This window comes from Cynocephalus volans, chromosome 2, assembly GCF_027409185.1.
Source record: "Cynocephalus volans isolate mCynVol1 chromosome 2, mCynVol1.pri, whole genome shotgun sequence".
Lineage (NCBI taxonomy): Eukaryota > Metazoa > Chordata > Mammalia > Dermoptera > Cynocephalidae > Cynocephalus > Cynocephalus volans.
This window is the reverse complement of record NC_084461.1, coordinates 150196811-150214828: the sequence shown is the minus strand read 5'-3', so window position 1 is coordinate 150214828 and position 18018 is coordinate 150196811. Positions and strand designations below refer to the sequence as shown.

The following is an 18018-nucleotide window of genomic DNA, read 5'->3' as shown; positions in this document are numbered from 1 at the left end:
CAGAGAGCTAGTTGCATCCTATATATGCCCTTTTTAGCTGGAGCATGAAGCTGATCTAAGCAAGATAGGAGCAGGGAGCCTTCCTGCTGCAAGGGTAGAAAAAGTAGAGACCTCACGCCCACCCCTCCTCTTTGCATGGCCCTCACCATGACCACATCCCACCATCAGGGTTGGCTCTCTGTCTGGCCTGTTCTTCTCCCTGCAGGTAGCTGTCTGCACAGAGCTGGCTGCAAGCTTTTGCAGGTGTAAAATTATATATGCAAGAGTGTTGCCAAGCCAAAAATTTAGCCCAAGGAGGCTTAGTTCCCAAACAACTGAAGTAGTGTGAAGCCAGTTTTTAAAATCAAATTCAGTCATTTCTTTCCCGAATGCGCGTATGTGTTTTTAAACTTGTATGTGGTTATGTAACTGATGAGAATGAAGTGCAAAAATCAGAGAATAACTAATAATGCCTCCTGCTGTGCGAGTCTGGAGAGATAAAGTGTGAGATGGGAGCCCTATGAGGGTGATCCGCAGGGAAATGGCTGCCCACGACCTGGTGGGATGGCAATTTGACAGTTCTGGAATACATACTGTTTTGTCCCTTCCATCAGGGCAGTAGGTTCCTTGGGCTGGGGAGACGAAACAAAGAAAGACACTCATTAGGACAGGGCAATCTGAGCAGCTCCTGAGAACTGCCCTTGGGCTCATCAAGGAACATCTTCCTTTAGTCAGATGGGATGGTCAGATTCCAGCATCTTGAATGGCTAACTCTGCCTGGTCACTTAGCTACGGAGAGAGTCAGGTCAACTGGACCACGTTTTTCAATTCTTTTTGTGGGGGTAAGAGGTGCATGTGTAATACATATTTACATATGAAAACATCAACAATACTCTTAAGCAAAATATGAAATGTTAAAGAAAAACTTTTTGCCCTACCACCCTGGGAAAACTAGTATATGTTTTTCTAAGTGTCTCCAAGGGCCCTTACTTCATCCAGGGTGTCTGGGAGGAAGTGTAGGGAGTATCCTCTGCACAGTCCTTTGGGAGACAAGGCAAACATGCAGGAAACAGGCAACAACACACGAGGTGGGAGGAAATGTGATGAAAGACCAAAATGAATTGTGCAGAGGCTGAATGATCCAGAAGTTCAGAAGTTCAGGGCAGGGAGAAACCAGTGTGGGGTGGAGCAGCTGGTGAGGGCTGCAGGGGACACATGGGGGCTTGACAAGCCTGAAATTGGATGTATCTGTTCCTTAAGGCTGCCATAACAAAGTGCCACAAACTGGGCGTCTTCAAACAACAGACGTTTCTTCTCTCATATTTCAAGAGTCTGGAAATCTGAAGTCAAGGTGCCAGCAGGGCCATGCTCCTTCTAAAATCTGCAGGCGAGAATCCTTCCTTGTTTATTCCTCACTTCTGATGGTGGGCAGCAATCCTGGGTGGTTTGCAGCTGCAGCGCTCTCGCTCTGTCTTTTTTGTCACATGGCATTGTCCGTGTGTGTCTCTGTCTCTTAGAAGGACACTAATCATACTGGATTAGGGCCCATCCTAATGGCCTCATTTTAATCTGATTACAAATAAGGTTTCATTCACAGGTAACAGGTGTTAGGACTTCAACACATCTCTTGGGGCACACAATTTAACCCATGACACAGCTGTAGGGTTTGGATGGGGAAAGGGCATTGTGAGCTTTTGAGGCCAGCAAATAGCAGGAACATATGTGTTGATGGAGTACCTAGCACAGTTCCTGGATCTGGTAGGAGCTCAAAAAATGTCTGTGGATATAAAGATGGAAGAGACAAGCTGGGACAGCAATGAGACCCACCCTATTGAGCTGCAGAGTGACATTGGCATTTGGGTTGCATGGGGCAGGATTGATGTCAGGGGAAAGAGGCTGAGAGCTGTTAAATCAGGTGTTTCTCTGATTGCTAGGCATGTTGTCAGCTCCATGGATGCTCCACAGTCGGGGTGGCACCTGCCGCTATGATCCCATTGGTGTTACTCTGCTGCAGTCACCTGGACCTCCTTTTTGTTGCTTAGACCATTTGAATGCTTACTCCCTTCAGGACATTTGCATTTCTCTTCCTCCACCTGGAATCTTCTTTCTTCAGCCTCTTCCCTCATCTGGCTTCTTCTTTTCCTGCTGGTCTCAGACAAATGTCAGTCTCTAAGAGAGGTTCCTCCTGATCTCCCTAGATAAGGCAGTGCCTCCATTTCCTCTTAACCCATCTTTGTTTTCTTTGCCTCATCCTGAAACTATTTCCTAGTTATTTCCTTATCGTAATATGTCATCCTGTTGTTTATTTGTGGTTGCCTGTCTCCCATAGTGTTGGTTTTCTATTGCTGTGTAGCAATGTTACCACAATGGTAATAATGTGTGATGGCTTAAAGCATCACATATTTATTACCTACAGTTAGCTGGGTCCTCTGCTTCAAGGTCTCACAAGGCTGCAATGGAGGTGTTGGTTGGGGCTGAGGTCTCATCTTAAGGCTCGAATGGGGAAGGATCCGTGTCCAAGCTCTCAAGGTTGTTGGCAGAATCCAGTTCCTCGCAGCCTGTTAAATGGAGGGCTCCTGGTTCTTGCTGGTTGTCCTCAGTTTCTAGTTGTTTGTTGGATACTGCCCTCAGTTCCTTGCCATGTGGCCACTTGCTTCATCACAGTCAGCAAGGGAAAGAGTCCCCTAGCAAGACAGGCATTACAGTCATGTGTGATGTGTCTCAAAGGTGACATCCCACCACTTTTGCTGTATTGTATTGGTTAGAGGCAAGTCACTAGGCCCTACCCACCCTCAAGGAGAGGGGGAGGTGATGCTTTTGGGGACCACCTTAGAATCTGTCTACCACACTCACCAAAGGAATAGAAGTTCCTTGAAAGGAACTTTTTTGTTGTTGTTCTACACTCTATCCTTAGCCACGAACACAGTGAAAGGTCCAGAGTAGGTGTTTAATATTGCTTTGTCGTAGGAAGTAAAGAAGGATGGAAGAAAGTGAGGGATAGGGAAGGAGGAAGGAAGGAAGGAAAGAAGGACATGCTTTCCCTTACAACATGCTTTAACAGCCAAAAAATCTGTTATCCTAAGGCAATGCTTCTGGGCATTTATACATGCTGTTTCTTTTACCTGGAATCTTTTTACTCCCTCTTACGTATTACATGCCAACCTGGCTGTGGCCAAGTCCTTCACTTTTTTTTTTTTTTTTTGCTGGCAGGTATGGGAATTCAAACCCATGACCTTGGTGTTGTAAGGCTGTGCTCTAAACAACTGAGCTAAACAGCCATCCCTTCCAACTCATTCTTGAGGTCTCACTTAAAATGTTACCTCCCCCATCCCCTATAACTCTATATTTCTTTCTCTATACTCTCCTTATAAGCTTTTGTTTATGCCTTTGGCATAAGATAGAGCAAGAGTGTATAAACTATAGTCACTGAGCCAAACCTGGCCTTCAGCCTGTTTTGTGAATAAAGTTTTATTGGCACACAGCCGTGCCCATTTGTTGATGTATTGTCTATGGCTCCTCTCACACTGCAAAGCAGAGTTAAATCGTTGTGATAGAAAATATAGCATGCAAAACCCAAATTGTTTACTATCTGGCCCTTTAAAGGAAAAGTTTGCCAACTTGTGGTGTAGAGTATTTATCACAGTCTGTGGTAATTGTTCCTTTATTTATTTCTTCCCCACTAAACTCTGAAGGTCTTAATGGCAGGGACTGAGCTAATATTGTTTACAGCTGTATCCAAGTATTTAGTACAGCCCCTGAAACTTAATAGTCAAAATATATTTGTTGAATGAATGAATGATGCACCAGTAGAAAAATAGAAAACACAAAATAGGATTATTATTCAAATTGATTTACAAAGGAGGTATTTCAGAGGTGTGGGTATGGTTCAGGGGAACTACACAGGATACTGAACCCAGGACTAGAAGCAATGGAGCAGTTACCACTTCTATGTCAGAAGACATGAGAGGAGACAAAATGTTCTGGAACAATGAAATTGATAGGGGAGTGAAGAGGAGCTGTGACCTTTGGTGGCAAAACTATCTAACCTAAGTGAGCTCTCAGGAAGAGAACCAGGAGAATGAATGCCCCATCCTCTCTTCCTTCCTTCCTTTGTCAGCTCCTTCCTCTCATCTCCTGCTCACTCCAAGGGATGTGAACAGCAGAGGAGCCAGCCTTGTGGTGTGGCCCATTCAGGTCAGCCTCCCAGGATGGAGCAAATAACTGCAACTGAGGCCAAAGCCCTCCTTGCCAGCTTGTTCTGGTTTGGTTGGAAACTCTTCTTTGCTGGTGGTAAATGAAGGGTCAGGCATGGCTTTGAGACCTCTAAATTCTGGCCCCTCTTACCCCTTTCCTGAGCAGGCATCCCCAAATCACACTGTGGTGGGAGCTTGAATGTGGGTGCGTCACACTGTCAAGAGCTCCCTGCCCTCATCCTCAGTCCCTCCATTTCTGTGTGGTTCCCACCCTTGTCTTTGCTGTCACTGTGCCACCACAGTGCACTTCCTTCCCATCTCCTCCAGGAGGTCTTCTCTGCAAGTTCATGCTCTTAAAGCTCTCTCACTCTCTGACTACCCACTCACCATGGAATTTAGCACATTTCTCTTAACATCTAATTTTTCATATTCTTTCATTGTTCTCTAAGTATCTCATGAGTCTTAGTCTGTTTCCTCAACCAGACTGCATGCTCCCTGAGAGCAAGGACCAAGCCATAGGGGTTGCCAAAGTATGAGAATTATAGATCTCAAAATTGACAAGACTTTATAGGTCATGTAGTGCAGCCTCCTACCCATCAAGTGTATCCCCTAGACATCACACCCACCATAAGTTCACAACTAATGTCTGCTTACATACCCCTGTGATAAGGAACTCCTATGTCATATGACAGCCCCTACAAGTTCAGTTTAGGTTGAGACCTTGTCTTCTTTCCTGCAGCCTGGAAGGCAGCACTCTGTATACACTAGCTGTACAAGGGACAGGTGGTCTTAAAAGTTGATCTGAACCAATGGTGTGTTCTTTAACTATGTATGTCTCACCATGAAAGGTAAACATCTTTTTTGAAACCCATCTTAACCTACACAATTGCATCCTCTCTCTGCCACTTGGTTGTGGGTGAAAAATAAACCACTCTGAATGCTATGTAGAAAGTACGTCCTCATACTTTATCTATTGAGCCTCATGGTAATCCTATACAGCTGGTATTTTGGGTCATATTTTGCAACAGTCACAACAACTGAGGCTCAATGAAGTGTTTTTCCCAAAGCCACACAACTAAGAAGTGAGGAAGCTGGGATTCAAATCCACTTCTTCTGGGTTTACAGTTGTAGCCCTTTTCTCCACACTGCGCTGTTTTACCCGGGGTTGTTTTTTACTCCTCCATCTTCCCAGATGTGCCACATCAAGAAGAAAATTTTGCAGGAACGCCGCAGAATATATAAAAAGAAGAATATGAATATATACAGGCCAAGATAGGGACAGTGACCTGCCCTAGAAAATGTCATTTTTGTTTCATATTTTTGTTTTATTTTTCCAATGCTGTTCTGAATTCCTCTTCCTCCCAATTCCACCCAAGGTGTCAAACAGATGTGAAAATATCACAACATTCCAAGTCTCAGCATTGGCTTATGATTCACTGATCGGGATGGGGAAAAATATTGCAGGAGATTGCCATGGTGATGCCTGTTTATAGGCAGCATGGCAGATGATAAGCAACATGGTGATAACCAGACATGGGCAAAACCAGCAAGAAAGCACTTCCCCCTCGAGTTTGCAAAGGGGCTCTGCACTCCTGCTGGCCAGACCTCACTGGGAGACGGGGTGAGAAATGCGCCGAGTTGGCTGCAGTATGCCTTTGTTTTTTTCAAGGCATGGGGATGGGAAATTCTGTTGTGTTCTGTTCTACTTAATAATGCATGCATTTATTTATGCATTCTTTTTTTTTTTTCATTCAGTAGGTAACCTGCTGCAGTAGAAAATGCTTAGCCTCTAGTGGTAAATAGAAAGCACATTGTGATGGTTAAAAGAATTCAGAGATTCTGGGTTCAAATTCCAGCCTTGCCACTTACTGGTGTGTGACCTCATGGCAAGTTACTTTATTGATAAAATCTTCTAAGCTGGGGAGGATAAATAAAATAGGATAATAATAGTACCTACTGCATATGGTTGCTGTCTGGATTAGAGAACATGAACCCAAAGTCTTTAGTACAGGGCCTGGTGCATGGTACGGGCCCAACAAATATCAGCTCTTATGAAGGCTGATCTACAGTATTTTTATCTGTTGAAGGAAGATAATAATAACCATCTTTTAGAACTGTTGCAAAGAGAAGAAGGAAAAGAAAGGACGGAAAGCTACTGACTCAAACATTGCATTTGTCGATACAGGCCACTTTAACAAATAGTTCCCAAACTTCAGTGGCTTAAGAGTTATTTCTGGAATATGTCTGAGTCCAATGTGTGTAAATGGGGAGGCAAGGGAGGAGAGGTCTCTGTTTCACGTAGTTATTCAGGGACTCAGCCTCTTTCCATTTGCCATCCATGGAGTCCTCTACTGAACCCAGCCCAAGATGAGGGAAGAGAAAGAGTGTGGATGAGGGGCAGGAAGTTTCATGGGTCATGGCTGAAGGCAGCATATGTTACTTCTGCCCATGTAATAGTGATGAGAGCTCAGTCACACGGCTGCACCTGCGTGCACGGGAAGCTGGGAAATGGAGTCTATCTGTGTGCTCAAGACAGAGAGGAAATGGTTTTGTGGACAGCTCACCAGTCTGCCACAATGTTCAAAGAATGGTAATCACTATAATCATTACTGTGATTAGTAGTGCAATATTATAGTGATTCCCATGGTATCCTAAGCCCCACTTGGAGGGATGGGCATCCCTAACTTTTTTTTTTTTAGTTGTTTATACATATTCATGGGGCACCATCAGCACCTGTGGGCATCCCTAACTGTGTAATCTTTACTCCTGCAAGCCAGAGAGAAGGGCCAGTTCTCATTCCGAGAATGATACGGTGCCTTCAGGCCCTGTGAGCCAGCCTTGACCATAACAACAGGACTGTAGGCCTCAGAAAGGACTTGCCACTGAGGGCCATGTGAATGGGGTGCCATCATTAATGGTAAATTAAATATTTACCATTAAAGAAAGAAGGTGACTTTCTCCTCCTTTCTGTTCTACCTCTCTATTGTTGCAAAATGAATCACCCTAAAGCTTAATGGCTTAAGACACAGCACTTATTTTAGTATTACCTCTCACAGTTTCCGTGGGTCAGAAATTCAAGAATTGTTCAGCTGGGTGATTTTGGCTCAGAGTTTCTCATAAGTTATAGCCAGATGGTGGCTGAGGCTAGAGTCTCAAAGGGGTCTGCACTTAACGTGCCTGAGCTCTAGGCTGGAAAGACTCAAGAGCCGGGAGCGGGGCTCCTCAGGTTCTCTCTCTCTCTCTCTCTGATCCTCTCACATAGCATGGAGGCTTCAGGTCTTCTGCTTTTCTTATATGGCAGTTCAAGTCTTCAATGCAAATGCTGAGAGAGAGAGAGAGAGAGAGAGAGAGAGCCTCTGTCATTGCCTCTTCCAACCTGGCCACAGAAGTTCCTCAGCATCACTTCTGCCACAATCCTGTTTGTCCATGCAGTCTCAAAGGTCTGCTTAGGTTGAAGGGAAGCAGTCATAGTCTCCACCTCTTGATAACAAGTGTCTCAAAGAAAGAAATCGCAAACATTTAAAACCACCCCTCTTCCCCTCCCCACATCCAGCTCCTCCATCTCGGATCACCTATATGGGATCACACTGCCAGCTGATGGCCCAGAACTCATCCTAGGCTGACGTATACCGATTCCTTCAGAGGCCAAAGCCTAAGGTCAAGAAAACTACCAAAAGTCCAGAGGAGCCTGGACTGGACTACGGGTACCGGGGCTGGGATGGGCAACCTCTCCTGAATGTCAATTTGATGAGTTACCATTTTCAGCCAAGCATGTTGAAGCCCAGGCTTTATGTTTCTCACCATTCCATGGTCCGCAGGTAGGAGAGGGTTACCAAGCATAGAGGCTCAGGGAAGTTAAGTAAGTTACTTAAACCCACACAGCAGGAGCTGGGGTAAGGGGTGGGACAGAGACTTGAACCTGGACCTGTCGTATCTTGATGCCCATGTAATCCCTGGTCTGTTCCCTAGCAGTATGTGTGTTTGCACAGTGGGTGGAGGTAGACAGTAGAACTCAGTCGGAGGGGAGAGCCCCTTCCTCCCCTCTGGCCCCCTGCTTCACTCTGCAGCCAGGTACCATGGAAATACGTGTCATAGAAATGCTGTGAGGGAGAGGCAGTGCAAAGGGGCCTTTTGTAGGCACTGTCACTCTACTTATCGGCCACAAAATACACCCTTCTTTTCACCTGCAGGAAGATCACACACAAGTAAGGAGTCTCTTGGGAATCCCAGGATTCATCTGTAGGCACAAGGTTTGGGGGGACAGGGTGGTCAGTTTCTCTTGGTGAACTGAAATTTTAAAGTGAAGATGGGAGGATGAACCTTCACCTAATTATAGTGATAATAGCTGCCGTGATTGGGTATTTAGCAAGTACTAGACAAGTACTGTGTATACATCCTTTCATTTGACCTGCACAAAAACTCTTGAGGTCGAGATTGCCATCCTCATGTTGTAGATGGGGAAACTGAGCCTTAGAGACAAGGTGAACTGCTCTTAGATCACTCAGTAAGTGGCAGGGCAGGGATTCAAGCCCAGGACTGCTTGCCTCTGAAGCTCGGGTTCCCAAACACTGACTGTGTGCCTGGGGCAACCCCACAGTACATCCAGCCCCTGCCACGTGCTCAGCATTTCCACAGCACACCCATAATAAATATTAATCGAAAATATCAGTGCTGCGGCCGCTGGCACAAGCTGCTGAGATGTCATGCTGTGTTCTTGTAATTAAACCCTTAGTTGGATTGTCATATTCGCAGTTGTCAAGGTCCCCAAACATCCATCCCAGTTCAGACAGGAGGTGAGAAGTTGCTCTTGATTAGGAAGTCGCACAGATTCCTTTCTGTCTGCTGGTTTCAGATCATCGCATGGGCAACCCTTCTTTATTTCCCTGTGTAACTCTTCCTCTTTTTCACCAGCACTCACCTTAGTCTAAGAAGTCTAAATACTTCTTTTCTCCATCACAGGCTAGTTTAAAAAACAAACACAAAAAACAAAAACTGTGCTGGCTGTTTTAGGTAGTGGAAAACCGGATGTGGAAGGGAGGTGGTACCCAGGTGTGGTTCCTTGAGGACTCACTGGATTTTTACTTCAGTATTTTTTCTGATATCAGGAGAGTAATCCCTCCTTGAACTTGATTTTTCCTCACACAAAGTGCTAGAACCTGAACATTGTTTCCCTGTTCCTTTTATGCCACTATGTAACTCATAAGTCTTTGTGAGGCATAATTGCAGGATGGCAACTTTAGGACCTGACTAGGGAAACTGAAGAAGTAGTGAACTTTTGGTTGGGGATCCATCATTGGGAAAATGGCCTCTTAGTATATAAATATTCTAGAGGAAAGCAAAGCCAACTTACAGATACCTTCTTGAAACTCTAGTGGCTAAAACCCTGAAAAGTTTCTCATACGTAGGCATAGTGTGTAGGGATTAATCATTCAGCATCCATTATTAAGAATTGTAACTTATTATTCAAGGTCGCTTTTTTATGTGTGTCCAGTCTTCTTAGATGATATTAGTGAACACAAAATATGTATACAGTGGTTCACAGGTTCATTCCTGGCTTCAGTTTTCCTAATCCTGGTTTTCTACTAGTTGTGGTTTCTTCTCCACACTTACCCCAATACCACCACCATAAGGCCTGCAGCTTTTCCATGGTAAATTCTCCTCTTTGGGGCCATTTTCAGGAGCTTAAGTCTACAAATTGAGGCCAGAGTAATCCATGCTGCTGTATTTACCTAATGCATGAGATTGACAAGGTTACCTTGTCATACTATGTGCCAGGTACATACTCTACTATGTTGGGTTATGGAGTTAAGTGAGATATGGTTTTTGCCCTTAGCTGGAAAATAGACAAGTTTTGTCTTGTCTGTTGGTATCTAGCTGTGTACCAAATTCAGACAAGATTCTTTTGGTTTCAAGTGACAGAAAATTAAACTCCAACTAGTTTAAGCCAATGTATAAGGGAGATGGGATAGACTGGCTCACATAATCCCAAGTATCTGGCTTCGGGCATGAGTAGATCTCATAGAATAGCACCAGGAATAAGTTTCTTCTTTTCAACTACTGGGTCTTCCTGTGGTGGCAAGATGTCTTCTGGCAACCTAGAGCAGCTTAGCAACCCCAGTGGACAGAGCATTATTGCAAATTTGAGTCATGTGTGCATTCCTGAAACATTTGCTGTGGTCAGGGGATTGAAGAGGCTTAGAAGTCTTGCCTGGATCAGATGCCCATCCCTGGATCAGCCCCACTTGTATGACATGATGTGAGAGTTGGGGGGGTGGGGGAACTTCCAAAGAAAAATTTGTTACTAATGAAGGGGCCACAGAAGCCAGGTAGTTAAATATAACAGAGCTCTGCTACATACATAATAAACGGCTTATTCCATACAGTATCCTTAAGGTTAGTTGGACATGCTCAAAGGATATCATTAATCATTGGAATTGCCTTATCCTTGACAAGCAACATCCCTCCAGTCCAGGCCAGTCTGAGTTGAATAGACCATAAGTGTAACCAGCAAAAATCTGACCTGAATTTTCTCTCCTTTGCAGTGACCTGGACAGAAATAATATCACCAGGATCACCAAGATGGACTTTGCTGGGCTCAAGAACCTTCGTGTCTTGTAAGTAGCAATGGGCCCTCCAGCACGTATTTATTTTCAGCTCTGCAGTTTTGCAAAAGTGTTCCATTGCCCTGACATCACACTCCCAAGCACTGGGCAATAGGAATTCACCATTCAGCAGCAGAAAGCCCTTCATTAGTATACCCAGGTGCTCACAGGTATCACATTCTGTGTCTGGATGCTGCTGGCTGGGCTAGATGGATGGAAGAACTCAGTTCCAGTGATAGGGAAAACAGAAGGCTATAAATGAATAAATCAACATGCCCAGCTTCTAGGATGACAGCAATGTCAGGTTGACTAACCATGCTTCCCTTCCATAGAGATGGTAATTTCTTCTCCAGCCTGTGCATTAAAAGAGCAATCAGGACAAAAGTTATTTATCTTGTTGCTTAATGGAAAGGAAGGGAGGAGGGAGGGAGAAAGTGAGACAGGGTCAGAGCCCTTGCCAAACACCCACAGCTGTTCAGACAGGTAGCAAAATTTGAGAGAGGCATTGATGGACTAGGGGAGCAAGGAATATCAGGTTCCATTGCTAAATATTGAACACTTTCATCCGTCCTTAAAGCTGTGACTGAGAAGAAGATTCCCAAGCACTTGTCCATTGCAAAGTGTAAGATATTCAGAGGTACAAGAGAAGACCAATTGGATCCTCTTTCCTTCTTTATTCAGTGGTTGATTTTGACCCATATGTGTGGCTCCAGACCTGGGGTGCAACCTGGACAATTTGAACACTGCCTTGGTGTTTTTTGTGTCATGGAATCTTGGCTGGAAAATCATTACTAGAAGTAACAGCTGAACTCTTAGTACCCGAAGTCGTCTCCTTCTTGTTGCAAATTATCCTGTATAATAGAATACATTTTGGACAGGAAGTACTAGGTTCTGGTCCTGACTCAGAATTAACTGCCCATGTAACCTTGGGCAAATCACTATTCCTCTCTGGGCCTCGGTTTTCTCATCTGTAGTGTGTGTTGTGAATAGTTAAAAGTCTTTTTAACTTTTATAGTTGCACATACTGTGCTTTATAGTTTTAACATTTCATGAACAGCCATTGATTATTCTCGCTACCACTTGTGAAGCATTAGTTTTATAACATTGTTTTCCTTACTGAGAAGTGTTAGCAGTAATGATGATGACAACCAACGTGTATGTGATATTTTCCATGGACCAACCACGGTGTTACATCGTGGTAACATATGACGTAGGCATTATTATTGACCCCTCTTTGTAGCAGAGGAAACAAAGGCACAGATAGGTTAAGTTGCCCCAACCTCACATAGCAGGTAACTGAAGGAGTTGGAACTGGAACCCAGAATGTGTACTTTCTATCCTCCATGCAGTGCTGCTGCGTGTGTGCATCATAGAAAGCATAGAAAACCAAAAGAGTAACAGTCTACCCATTTTGTAAATGCAGCACTGACGTGCAGTGGCTTGTCTGAGTTTCACCAAGCCAACATGTGAGGCCATGGGGATCTGAATGCTGGGCCTTCAGCTAGCAGATGCTCTCCCTACTGATGTGTTCTCCCATCTCTGGTCTCGAACATTCTCCACTCACCGTCGTTGGTGGGGAAGACCACCCTGTGCCAGGTCTTTCTTTAGCCCTGAGCAGCCACGTGTCTGTCAAGTGACTGGCAGCTCTGACAAGGTGTGTGTGAATCAGAATCAAGATTGGGCTAAGGGTGGTTCAGTTTTAGTGTGATTTTTATTGAAGAGTTATAGGCAGTAACTAACTCATGATTCCAGGTCATTTTCCGTGTTAAAAAACAGACAATTGTTAAGTTTCTCTCTCTATTTTTTTTCCATTTCTTCTTACATCTGTGAGAGATTTCCTTTCATACGAGTCAGAAATATCACCTAATGCTTCATTTTCTAACAAGTCAAAAATAACCCTTTGATTTTCATACCATTACATCAGAAAGACTAATAAAAATTCCAATTTCCATATCTGTTCTCTGCAAATAGAAAGTTTAAAATAATCACAAAAGATTGTATTAATATCCTCTGGATGGTCTACAACATTCCTTTGACTACAGTTTATCTTTTCAGTTAATTGGTACATTCTTCTTCTTTTGATAAGCAATGCCAGAAAGGCTTTCCCTACCCCCACTTTATAGGCTCTGTTAATACACTGTGTTTCATTATCTTTCTTATCAACTCAAAGACAATCGCATTCGAGTGTCCCTTTATTACTGTAAAAGAACTTGCCAGTTGGAATAGCTGAAATGCTTTCTAACTAACACCAATAAAATATCCAGACATTTTAACTATATTTTCTCTCAATCTATTTTTTTTTTTTTTTTAGCTTTGTAACCTAGACAACTATCTTTTTTGAAAAGCTTTCATCACACCTTGGCACATTCCCCATATCTGTTTCTTATTTACAATTAACAGTGAAATCCAAAAGACTCAATAGTCTTGAATAATTCGAGCTTGCCACCCGGTTCCATACAGAACTGTTAATACAGTACAGGTGAATGGGCGAATGCAGATAAACTGGAGACTGAGGAACCCCAGTCCCATCCCAGGGCAATTTTCCCCAGATGAAATGCATTCAAGGAGAAGATATAAGATTTGCCCATGACAATTCTTTCTCCTAAGGGGTGGGAGTAGGAAAGGTCTCTTCTGGCAGTATTGGTTATATTCCCTTTCTTAGTACTCTGTTTAAGAACTCTGCTGTGCTCACAATGTGGGAACGAGCTTCATCCCAAATGGGGTTAATAAAAGAGTTAAACTCTACCCCAGCCATCACTGCTTGGGGGCAATTTCCAATTCTTACCCACTGCTAAAACTAAAAACAAACAAACAAACAAAAAAACCCAATGCTTAAAGACCTGAAAATGAACACAGTCTGTGTCCCTCTAACTCAGAACAGACTCTAGCCATGGACAGCCTTCCTGGGTGCCCAGCCCTTCCCGATCCCTGAGCTCCGGCATTGGGTCAATAAAATGAGGGGATATCAATGGCTTCAATGCTTGTTTCTGTTTCCATCTCAGCCTAGAAGTCTGGATCGGAGGGCCAGAGGTCATTCATTCATTCGTTCATTCATTCATTGAATTGAATCACTGAATTGAGTTGAATCAAATTCATTGAATTGAATTGAGGTCATTGAATCATTGACCAATTCATTCATTGATTCATCAAATATTGATTACTTATTGAATCTTTGAGTGCCAGGTACTAGGCTGGACTCTGACAGATCTAGGAAGTAGATCTTGAAGGGGCCCTGGACACCTTGTCAATCAGGGTCCCAGCAGGAAAGAGATAATATTCACACAGGGCAAATGAGGAGAGCTAAATAAAGGATTATTTATAAAGGTGTGGGCAGGGGTCAGAAAAGCCAAGAAGAGGAGTTTCAAGATGGCGGCGGCTGCGGCGGCTGGCGCGGAGTAGCTGAGGTGGAAAAGGTGGCCACTGGGCCTCAGGCAGCCGGGAAACTTGTGGACCTTCCTCTGGCCATCTCTTAAGGGAGGACTGCTGCTGCTGGCCGGTCGTGGGGGCTCAACGCCACTTTGCCCCCGGCAGGAGAGGCTGCCTCATTTACAGGCAACAGCTTTGAAGTGTGGAGCAGGAAAAGAACTGATTCTTAGCTGCAAAAGTGAGTCTTGAAACAGGGAACACGGCGCCAGGGCTGCTGTGGATGCAGCCAGGATCCCGGAGGCTGGGGCCGCACTGAAGGCGGCCAGCTGCCCTATTCAGGATTCGAGGTTTCAGGCCAGCATTAAAGAAGATTCCTGGGAGCGCCCGAGCGGTGCCGCGACTGAACAGCCCGAGGCGGCAGCGCCGAGAACACGGAAGGCAACAAACCAGAGACAGAGCGAGCGCCCGAACTGGCACAGCACTGTGAGTGATCCCTGGCACAGCTCTGTTCGGGGGGTGGATGCCCACGCGGCTCCTGCCTGCACCACCAGGCCACTCACTGCCCCGGTGCTGCCTCCATTTTCCCAGGTGCGGGCAGCTCCGCCCTGCTCGGCCATCACTGAGCCCATTTGCTTGGCCTGGCGCGGGGCTTTCCGGACCCTGTGGGCCGGCCTCCTCTCCCACTCCCTCCGCGGTTCTCTGGCGGGGCTGGGGGTGTGGGGCGTCCCGACCAGTGTTGGGAGGGCTAGAAAGTACGGGCGGGCCGACTGTCACTCCACCACACCCTGGACTCCGGCCCGGTAAACTTCCTGTTACTGGGAGGCAGATAACATCTCTGCGACCACCAGTTTGGAAAAAAGCCTAACGAATTTCTGGTTGGGAATAGTGTGGTAGGAGAGTTCCCAGGTCCGCTTGAACCTGCCGGAGAGCAGGCTGCAGGCGGGCACTAGTCTCGGTTTATACCGGGGGGATACAAAGGTGAACAAGACCCGAGAAACATCTACACAGTGCTACAAAGGCACCCAGAGAGACCGGTCGTCTGTGCCTAGCAGAAACCTGGTAGACTTCCTGGGCGAGGCGGTGCTGAGCAGGGTCTTGAAGGCCCAGCTGATAGACGAGGGGTGCAGAAGACACACCCCAGCCCAGCACAGTGTGCACAGAGGGGGGAGACGTGCGGCCAGGGAGGCGGAGACGCGACAGAAACCACACACCCGGTGGGGTCGCCACTGCACGATCTAACAGCCTGGGCCAGAGCACACGGAACAGGGAGAAGTCCTGCACAGGAAGTGAAAGCTCAACAGAGATCACACACCCTGTGGTACGTGATCCACCAGCCCAGCAGAGTACAAGCTGACCAGAAAGGTGGATCCCCGGAGAAGCCCAAGACCCGAGGCAACCACACACACAAGACACTAGAGGCCAACTGAGCAGTCACGGCAGGAGCCATACCAAATTGGCAACCACAGCAACATCCTAGTTAGTCATTAGTCTCAAACCGGTGGACTGTGAAACCCCCTGCCACAATGAATAAACACCAAAAAAAAAGACACCAGAAATACAAAAAATCAAGAAAGTACACCACCAAAAGTTAATAAATCTCATACTCTAGATCCTATAGAACAAGAAGCCCTTGAAATGACTGACAAGGAATTTCGAGTGATAATTCTAAGGAAACTGAATGAGATACAAGAAAACTCAGCTAGACATCATGATGAAATGAGGAAAAGTATACAGGATCTGAAAGAGGAAATATACAAGGAAATCAATGTCCTGAAAAAAAATGTAGCAGAACTTGCTGAACTGAAGAAGTTATTCAGCGAAATAAAAAACACAACGGAGAGTTTAACCAGCAGGCTTGTCGAAGTTGAAGAGAGAACCTCTGAACTTGAAGATGGGCTGTTTGAAATAACACAAGCAGACAAAAAGAAAGAAAAAAGAATCAAGGACATGGAAGAAAATCTGAGAGAGATATCAGACAACCTCAAGCGCTCAAATATCCGAGTCATGGGTATTCCAGAAGGGGAGGAAAATGGAGATTCCATTGAAAACATATTCAACAAAATAGTGGCAGAAAACTTCCCAGGTATAGGAAAAATCACAGATCTTCAGATCCAGGAAGCTCAACGATCTCCAAACGTATTCAACCCAAAAAGGCCTTCTCCAAGACATGTCATAGTCAAATTGGCAAAACTCAGAGACAAAGAGAGAATCTTAAAAGCTGCAAGAGAGAAGCGTCAAATCACCTATAAGGGAGCCCCAATCAGGTTAACATCAGACTTTTCATCACAAACCCTAAAAGCTAGAAAGGAATGGGATGATATTTTCAAAATACTAAAAGACAAAGATTGCCAGCCAAGAATACTCTACCCTGCAAGGCTATCCTTCCGAAATGAGGGGCAAATAGTATATTTCTCAGACAAACAAAAACTGCGGGAGTTCACTACCACAAGACCACCCTTACAAGAAATCCTCAAGGGAGTACTGGGTTTGGTTCCTGAAAAATAACTACCACTGCCATAAAAACCTAAGAAAAATATAAACCCGCTAGTACAATAAAAATGGCATTCATGAAGAGAAAACAAGCTAACAAAAACACTATCTACAACCTAAGGAACCAACAAACACAGAAACCAAACAGTAAATCAGAAAGCAAGGAACAAAAGACACCTAAGACAACCAAACAACCAATAAAATGCTAGGAATAAATCAACACCTTTCAATAACAACTCTTAATGTTAAAGGCTTAAATTCCCCAATTAAAAGACACAGACTGGCTGACTGGATCAAAAAGCAGGACCCAACTATATGCTGCCTACAAGAGACCCACCTCACCCATAAAGATTCACACAGACTAAGAGTGAAAGGATGGAAAAAGATTTACCATGCAAACAGAAAAGAAAAACGAGCTGGAGTGGCTATTCTTCTATCTGACAAAATAGACTTTAAACTAAAAACCATAAAAAGAGACAATGAGGGACACTACTTAATGATAAAAGGACTGATCCATCAAGAAGACATAACAATCATAAATATGTACGCACCCAATGTTGGAGCAGCCAGATTTATAAAACAAACTCTATTAGACCTAAAGAAGGAAATAGACACTAATACCATAATAGCAGGGGACCTGAACACTCCACTGTCAATATTAGACAGATCATCTAGGCAAAGAATCAGTAGAGAAACACAAGATCTAAACAAGACTCTAGACCAATTGGAATTGGCAGATATCTACAGAACATTCCACCCAACAACCTCAGAATATTCATTCTTCTCATCAGCACATGGATCATTCTCCAGGATAGATCACATATGAGGTCACAAATCAAGTCTCAATAAATTCAAAAAAATTGGAATTATCCCATGTATCTTCTCAGACCACAATGGATTAAAACTAGAAATTAATAACAAACAAAACTCTGGAAACTATACAAACACATGGAAATTAAACAGCATTCTACTTAATGACATATGGGTCCAAGAAGAAATCAAGCAGGAAATCAAAAAGTTTATTGAAACTAATGAAAACAATGATACATCATACCAAAACCTGTGGGATACTGCAAAAGCAGTATTGAGGGGAAAATTTATTGCATTAAATGCTCACTTCAGAAGAATGGAAAGATGGCAAGTGAACAACCTAACACTTCACCTTAAAGAACTAGAAAAACAAGAACAATCCAAACCTAAAGTTAGCAGACGGAAAGAAATCATTAAGATCAGAGCAGAACTGAATGAAATTGAAAACCAAAAAACAATTCAAAAGATCAACGAATCAAAAAGTTGGTTTTTTGAAAAGATAAATAAAATTGACAAACCATTAGCATGGCTAACAAAAAAAAGAAGAGAGAAGACTCAAATAACAAAAATTAGAAATG

General features: G+C 44.2%; 1 protein-coding gene across 1 annotated transcript in view; it reads left to right on the top strand.

The window, feature by feature from the left end:
- SLIT3 (slit guidance ligand 3) overlaps positions 1–18018 on the top strand; it is a 597642-nt gene that overhangs the window by 34163 nt on the left and 545461 nt on the right. Inside the window, exon 2 of the mRNA XM_063085643.1 lies at positions 10715–10786. Within this exon, the coding sequence (XP_062941713.1) occupies positions 10715–10786 (72 nt within the window). The remainder of the gene's footprint in view (positions 1–10714; positions 10787–18018) is intronic.